The 8,523-nt window shown below is 46.0% G+C and overlaps 1 protein-coding gene across 1 annotated transcript in view; it reads right to left on the minus strand.

Moving 5' to 3' along the window:
- The window catches only part of csmd2 (CUB and Sushi multiple domains 2), a 169,179-nt gene extending 161,284 nt beyond the window's left edge, over nt 1-7,895 (minus strand). Inside the window, exon 1 of the mRNA XM_037474374.2 lies at nt 7,065-7,895. Within this exon, the coding sequence (XP_037330271.2) occupies nt 7,065-7,227 (163 nt within the window). The 5' untranslated portion in view covers nt 7,228-7,895. The remainder of the gene's footprint in view (nt 1-7,064) is intronic.
- Nucleotides 7,896-8,523: the final 628 nt, after the last annotated feature.

Genomic DNA, 8,523 nt, shown 5'->3' on the forward strand with positions numbered 1-8,523 from the left:
TGGAAGCATTTAGCCAGTTAGAACACTGCTTTAAAATAGGGTTTAGTGATCTTCACTGTGTCATTTACCTCATCCCATCCCTGTCTTATGAATGCGTACGAATACAAAGGTTTTGGAAAAACTCCAAGCCTCTGTTTCAAGATCTTCCTTTCATTTGCAAAAAGGCAACCTTGAGCATTGGTGGACAGTTGTTAAACTTTCAAGAGTGAGGTGACAAGCATGCAGTTTTATTTTAATGAGTTGGCATTCTCCCTCTCTAAGCAGTTTATATCAAACCCCCGGAGGAAGCGTTGATCAAAAAGGTCAGGGCTCAGGACCACCCCAGCAGGACCATTCCATCTATCACCAAGCGATAGATGACCAGCGGCCGATCAATCAGGGCTAACCTCAACTTACTGTGGTAGACTAACCTTTCTATTCAGATCCTGACGGCCCCCCAGGAAGGCTTGAGTGTCAACGGTGGACCACTATCATGATTAATGGGCTGCATGCTTCATTCTCAAATGGATCACTTATTCATAGCATTTCTACAACGTGGAAAGCGTTACCTTGACAGTGTGTTTGCAAACTAAGACGAGTCGGTTTTCTTTTCAAGATTTATATAAGTAAGAAAAAAACATGTTTTGCACTGTGTAAGATTAGCAACTACGCCTACAGATTGTAAACCAACCCATTTGTTCAGGGACGAGGTGGCATCAAGCAATGTTGAGTTAATATGTGTCTCCTTGATCCTTGATATATCAACAAGCTCTATGGAAAAACAAAAAACATAAGATAAAACCTTGCCCAAATGTAAAGTAAATGTTTCTTACATTTTAGAATATGTTGTTGGGTTTCCCACCTTATAATATGCCTCATCTACGCTGCATTTCTTGACTCCACATTGACTCCACGTGTGTGATGAACAACATCAGCAGGGACTTTCTACTCATTTTCACTTATTTTACTTTCTCTCTGGCGGTAAAATGGCAGCACGCTATTGCTGTACCACAACTGCTGTGAGTGTCAGGACACTTTGAGGGTGATTAACTCCCTGACTGACATTAGATAGAAGGTTGCTAGTCATTTTCCCTTGTTTTTCAGTCATTATGACAAGCTAAGCTAACCAGCTACAAAATGTACACGGATATGGATATGAGAGTGGTATCAGTCATGTCAGATAACTCCTGGCAAGAAGGGAAATATGTTTTATTCATAGAACTGTATTAAAATAAATTAGAAAAAATGTTTAAAAGAAACAGCAACACAATAACCTCCACAGACTCCAAATAATTTTTCTGAATATGTAAACATTTTACATGAACATATCAGAATTTTGTTCCAGCCTGTATTAAAATGAATTGTATTTATTCGTACCATTAACGTCCCAGAAAATTAGATTTCCAAACTCAACCATTAAGCACAAACATTAAAACAGCATGACCAACACACACACACACACACACACACACACGCACACACACACACACTGCCCCTGCCGACATGAGGACTCGGCCTCTTTCAAAGACCACTGACAGATTGCCTATACGTTGAATAGAGAGAGGTGTTCTACAGGCAAGGAAAAAGACACAGACAAGGACAAAATACCGCCTTCCCAGGATCTTATCTTCAATCTCTGGGATCACTGATATCTGATGAGAACGGTGTAAATCAGAAGGCAGAAGGACCCCTACATCTGTCTCTCACACTTGGTGTGGATTTTCAGTGGCTGGAGAAACTTTCTGTGTTTGATTATATCGCAACGATAATCTGAATCAAGATAAAGACCTCTGGCTTTTTTTCCCACATGGAGATGTAAGCCCCGGGTCGGTTTTCTCTGGTCAACTATTTGACTTCTTAACTGTATTTATGTAGTGGAGATGGACTATCATTCTCCTCATTTTTTACTTTTTGGTCTTGCCTAGAAGCGGTTGCACACCTGTAACAGTAGAAGCTAATATTCACATCCTTGGAGCTGTCCAGTAAAACCAAGTTGTTCTTTTGGCTTCTATTGGGGATTGTGTGTAGGAAAACGAAAAAGAATGATTGCGTACATATCCTTGAGCATGGCAGTTGCCATGCCATAACTCCTCCATCAAGTTAAAAAAAAAGAAAAGTATATACTGCACTGTACTGCCAGAAATTACCCAAATTTAAATCTCTTTGATAAGTGAAGCAGCCATAATATACATTTATTAACTTAAAAAAAACGCACTAGGGACATATAAAAAGGAAAAATGGATTTCTTGATTTCATCCACAAAATCTGTGCCAAATTTTAAACTATTTATTTTGTATACTTGCCTTTGTAGTGTATTCACATCACATTTAAATATTGAATGAAACACAATAAAGCTTAATAGATTAAATAGTGTAAGCTATTGAATTATCCTGGAATTAATTTGTATATCCCTCATCATCTCATTAAGTGCCACTTTAATCATACGATTCTGCATATGCCCACCTGCCTATAAGTTAACACGGTGTAATGCTCCAATTTGTATTGTGTGTGTCTGTGTGTGTACATGCCTCTTCGTGAATGCACAATTTTTTTGTTTTTGTTTGTGAGAAAGTCTGAATAAATTAGTTCCTGACTATGTGTGTGTGTGAGTCACTTGTGTGGCTGTGACCGGTGTGACTAAAGCACAGTGACGGAGCTCTGGCCATCTGGAGACGGGTGACAGTTTGAATCACCACAGAGGAGGATTGAGGAAGAAAGGGGAGGTGGCGAGAGGGGGAGAAGGTATACGAGGGTACGACAGAGGGAGCAGCAGGATGACAAATCAGCAGCAGAACGAAATGCACGAGGAACAACGCATGGACACGCACGCACATTTTGTCTCTCGGTGGCCCGTTGAGCTGCCTAACGACCTGCATGTCAACACTTGGTTGAATCACCCTCGAATGAAACAGGGTGGCAACTCAAAGACTCATCCAAACACACACACACACGCCTGCAAGCTTACTCGCATGCTGTTAGTTAGTCCAACTAGAAAATCTGTTCACTCATCACTCAAAAAGAAAAGAGACAGACGGCCCGTGTTGTCTGTCAGCATGTGGAAGCATGTCGCCTCTTACACACCCGTGTTCCCTCCTCCGCCTCGGATTTCCTTTCACAGATGATTCCGGGCTGCAGTTTACCCTCCCTGTGCAACCTCTTCTTATCCCCATCTTCATCATGACCACCCCACTCTGTCCCACTGCCAGGTGACCTCTACCACTTAACTCAAGTAGGCAATGCTTAAGTGGCGATACGCATCTACTTCGCATTCCATCCACTTTTTCTCAGTTTTTGTCAATTGACGACATCATCCGTTTCTCAGCTCCCATTCCGTCCTTTATTGCTCAACGGTGAATTAGGACAGCAGATGGGTGATGGGACGCGACAGAGCGTGCAGGTATAGCCGGAGGATTTGACACTAAGAGTAGAAGGCACAAAGTTGGGAGGGAAGTGAGACACAAAAGAGAAATGAGAAGCTCAGATCAACAATGAACATAAGACACACCAGACTGTTTGTTTGCTAAGTTAATATGACTGAAAGACAGGGGTGTACACCTAAACCAGCTCTATTTTAGCTTCCACATATCTTAGCCAACATCCATTGCAACACAATGCATCTATGATGATGTTTTACAATGCGGTGTTGGCAATCAACAGCAATCCTTGGTTTCCCAATCTCATCAATAATGCAGAATGTTGCTATAATAGAAAATGGCTGAGAGGCCACCAGTACCTTGGCGAGTATTGACGCCTGGACGATCTCTGTAGTGCCACGCAGGGAAGGTGTTGCCAAGACAATAATTGGGATTCATAAAAACCCAGGACTGAATCTGGAACTTATTTCTCGCTACAAATCAAAATGACGATTGTATTGTTAATGAATAATAAATCTGGATAATAAATTTCAAAAGAACAAGTTGACATGTTTTAATGGATTGTTTAGTGCAGCCAACTGCCCAGAGTGCCGAGATAGTGAGACATGTTCTAAGCTTGAGTTTATGTTGGACATTCTTTGTTACCTTAAGCTGAACCGGAGATTAATTTGCTGTCAAATCCTTTTAGCAAAGACACAATGAATAAACATGGCCGCTCTCCGTCTCTTCACGTTCACAAAGCATAAAACGTAGAAGGGTCACTTTATGATCTTATCATATGGGGGTTTGGGGCCTGGGTGTAATTGACGTTTTCAAAGCCATGAGAACATTGGAGAAACCGCCAGCTAGCCAGCTAGTCCTCCGCTGAAGAGCAGCCTGTAGCTGGAGCTGCTGGCTGGAGGAGCTGTCCTTGGTGCTGGAGAGAACTCAGCTGCGCCCGATGCGGTCCAGGGTGCTGAAAGTGGCTCTTACACCAAAATCGTACGAGAAAGTACACCGGGATCTTCTCGGATCCCTCATTGTATATAGCGTGATGTAAATATAGTAAATACCTCGTTAGTAAAGGGGTTTCCAAATAGGTGTCGCCAAATAAATATGAATCAGTTTCGTTAATTGTGGCTAGGGAAATTTCCATGTGTATTTAAACCTCCCTGTTATTTCACAAATGCACCCGTGCGCTCTTTCTCCCCAAAGCATCTGCCCACGCACATTGCCCACGGACATCGCCCCCGTCTCATTCTTCGGGGGCATCGTGACTGTGCCAACACGAGTAAAACTCCATGAAGTGAAAAAGTGATCCAACGGGACGGGGCATCGGGCCCCCCAGTCCTCATAACATTACTGCAAGTTGCATCACGAGCACAACGCGGCGCCTCTGTCTGAAATAGAGCGTGTCGGACGAGGGAAAGGACGAATACGCGCATTCGTGCGTGTAAACGGACACGCTGATCGACTGTCTCACGCGCCTCTGATGAACGATCTAATGCCGGTCGAGTCGATCCGTTCACTAGATAACGCCACGTCATCGTCACCCTGCCCACCACATCCTCCTCATCCTCACCATCATCATCATGCCTCATCATCATCGCCCCCCTCTCACGAGGCCCTCGCATTCTCTGCTCCGCACGATTAAACGAATCGGCGTTTATTGCCGTTTATTGAGCGAAGGGTCCTCCGGGACAGTAGGTTTCGATCGCCTGGCGTCATGCTTTTCTCTCCGATATCTCCCCCCCAAATCTCTGATATATCTATATTTTTTGTCTTTCTGTGTGGCCCTCGAAACTGGTAATTGTGCTGCAGGGCGATGGCGAGAGGGTGGGGGGGGCTGGTTGACAAATGAAGTGAGACACGGTGCTAATGATAGCCCGGAAAGGAACGGCCCTCTTCATGCGGCGTATCGCGCATTCCGCGTGCCACAGTTGGTCATTAATTGGCATGCATTGCTTTGTTTTCATAAAGTCAGCGGAACGCCACGGACACCGACTCTTCTCTTGCCTCTCAGCGCGAGGCTCTGGTGCCGCTCGATGGGAGGATGGGGCAATTGCTGGTGGCTGCAAAGCCACCGGGAGGGGGGGGGGGTATTTATGGACACAGTTTAAGGTAGACGTTGAATAAGGGGGCGATACAGATGGTCGGGCTATTTCTGCTGTTTGTAAATATGTGCCATAAGTTAGAGTCGCTTTACTGGCTCCGAGACTAGACTCAAACGGCGAGAAGGTGGGAAATAAAAGGCTCCCAGGACGCAAATAAAACAAGAAGCCTCCTACGAATGTAGCCGCAATGAGATTTACTCCACGCGAAAGTCGAGGGAGATTTGTCAGCATCGTTGGCGCCGAGCTGTGTGTGATGAATCCACATCTCACTGAAACCATCTGGGTGCACGCGGTTGATGACACAAGTTTGATCAAAAGCGGGTGACACGTGGGAGCTAGTCGGCGGTGCAACATGAGGCGATGACGTTTCCGTTAAACACGTGGCGATCGAGGCGACGCGGCCTTTGGCGGTGCTGAACAGGGGCCCAGTTTCCACTCACTTTTGGATGACGTGCTGTCCAACCAAAAGGTATGAGTGGGCGAACACAGCGCCATGACTCACTGTCAAGTTCATATTGTGACCGTGGCAGTATTCTTTCCTTTTGCTAAAAATAGTGCTCATTTTGTGGTGTGGAGCCAAGACAGTGATAAAACGGTGGCCTTTCTTTGCCAAATAACATGCTCGGGATGGCAAACATTTGGGGGGTAAAAAGGCCAAAGGGTTCGAAATAAAGCCACAGGCTTTTTTTGATGTGTCCACTGAAAAGAGGAAAAAACAACATGGATCAGTAACAGAGTCTTTGCTTTCACAAACCCATTATGTGGCGAAGACCTGTTAGTAAATAAATAGTACTGATAATCTGTTGAATGCCCATCTCCGGTTTTAAGAGATTGCCATTTGCAATTATAAGGAAAGAAACTCCAGAGTTAGTTAATTGGGCCCAACACACACACAAACCCACATGCGCGCAGCCACACACATACAGATAGATGGAAACAATTGTACAGAACGTGGTATTAATTGATGTATAGGTTACATAGGCCGGTGGAGGTTGTGAGTTGGTGAACAGTCAGAAAAAAATACCCCCCCCCCCTCTCTCTCACACACACACACACACGCGCGCGCGCGCGCACACACACGCGCACACACACACACAGCTCACTCCGTCGGACTCTGAACAGCATAATGTTCAGCCTCCCGCGTTTGACCACCTAACCCTGCCCCAGGTTCCGCTGTACCTGTAAAAAAAACTCCTTTTGATAGCGGGAATCCCACGATATGTTTATTTGTACATCTTCACAGCTCATTAAATCCACCCTCGTTTCCTAAGAAAACACCCAACACAGTCCTGCAACGAAACGCAGCAACAGAGTCTAGAGAAGACGAGACGAGAGGCTCGGTGGAAATTGCGGAGGAACCGCGCTGGCCCCGGAACATCCACCCGACCGGCCACCTCTCCGCTAATAATAACTTTGGGTGAAAGCAAAGCGGCACCACGGCAAGGTTGACTCTAAATGCGCCTTTGGGGACGAGTACGTGTGCGTGATGCTGATTTGCATTCGGTCGGGGGGATCGTGGAGGGTGTGGGAGGAGGAAGGGAGGGAGGAGGGGGGGGGGGGGTGAAAGCCTGCTGCATTTTCTTGTGCATGTTTTCCGCGATACAGATGGGGGACTCACCGTTTGCCGAGGCGACCAGTAGCCCCATGTAGAAGAGCAGCACCCGGCTCCAATGGTGCGCCTTCATTAGAGAAAAAATCCGTATTCCGTGCTCATTCCTGCATGCGCATTCCGGTCTTCCCACAAGTCCCGTTGCTCGGTCCCGAATTGAAGCGGCGGTCATGGCAGGGCTTTCTCTCTGGTCAGGCGGGCACGATACTTCTCAGATGGTCAGAGGAGGGGGATTCACTCGGTGTCGGTGCTGAGAAAAATCCCAATGCATGGAGGAGGCTCGGATCTCGCAGCTGGACTGAACCATGTCATGCGGGGACCTAGGGGTTCAGAGTCTCTGTCTGACAGGATGGAATTCACACCTAAAGGGAAGGCGAACCAAACGTGGGAGACGAGAATCAAGTGGTCCTCGATCTACCCGGCACGCGTAAAAATACAAGAACTCACGACAGCCCCTCGTCCGCTCCACATATGTTCACTGATATTACCAGGAGATCCTTTCCTTCAGGTCGACCAGCTGCACTTATCTGTCCTTCTCTTTAGTGCGTCTCCTTTGAGCAACAACATTTGCAGTGCCGGTAATCCACGTTCAATCTCGTCATTAGACCGAGGTTCAGTTGAGCCATCGCAGAATGAGAGTGACAAGCCACACAGGTTATCCGGATCCAAGACAGGGGGAAAAAAAGGAAATCAGCCCGTTCTAGAAGTTGTCAACCAACGTAGTCAGATCGGACTGTTTAGAGAGGGACAGAGAGAGAGATAGAGAGATATAACCGGTGTGTATTCCCGGTAACGCAGCGCTTGGCCACAGCGTCGTCTCCGGTCTGTGCGACGCCAAGAATCAGACTGCAGACTGCCTGCCTCTCTCTCTCTCCCTCTCCCTCTCTCTCTCTCTCTCTCTCTATCTCCCTCCCCTCCGGCCCTTTCCCCCACCACTTCACATTTATGAGAACACACTCGAGTTAAACGACATTAACCGACTTCTTGAGTCATAAACTAACATGTTCTATTAGATTAATATCTCCCTATGGTAATTAAAACCATATGATAATATACTAATAATAACAATACCATTTTAACCAGAATTTCTACCATTTACCAATTTAGTAAGGTAAAATCGACGGGGTCCACAACAAGGCCATTGTTTCCATCCATTAAGTCCATTCATTCATGAGGACTGCACGGCGGTTTAACATGGATGTCCACTTTCTGCTCACCAGACGTGAAATTGATGCTTAACAGGCTGGAACCCTCGACGGTAAATTTGAATGTCATTTCCACTTCTGCATATGACCGGTGTAATTAGTTTTTTTTCGCAATGCGCCGTCCGTGGAAACAATCGCGATAATGAAATGCGCGTCGGCCTTCGACCCTGTTTTTTTTTTTAAGATGGGGGATCATAAATAGTGTCACCGCAGCATTCAATTAAACTGTGCCAGCCCCGGTGTGCGCCTGCTCCTTCTGGTCA

This window comes from Pungitius pungitius, chromosome 17 (genome assembly GCF_949316345.1).
Source record: "Pungitius pungitius chromosome 17, fPunPun2.1, whole genome shotgun sequence".
Lineage (NCBI taxonomy): Eukaryota > Metazoa > Chordata > Actinopteri > Perciformes > Gasterosteidae > Pungitius > Pungitius pungitius.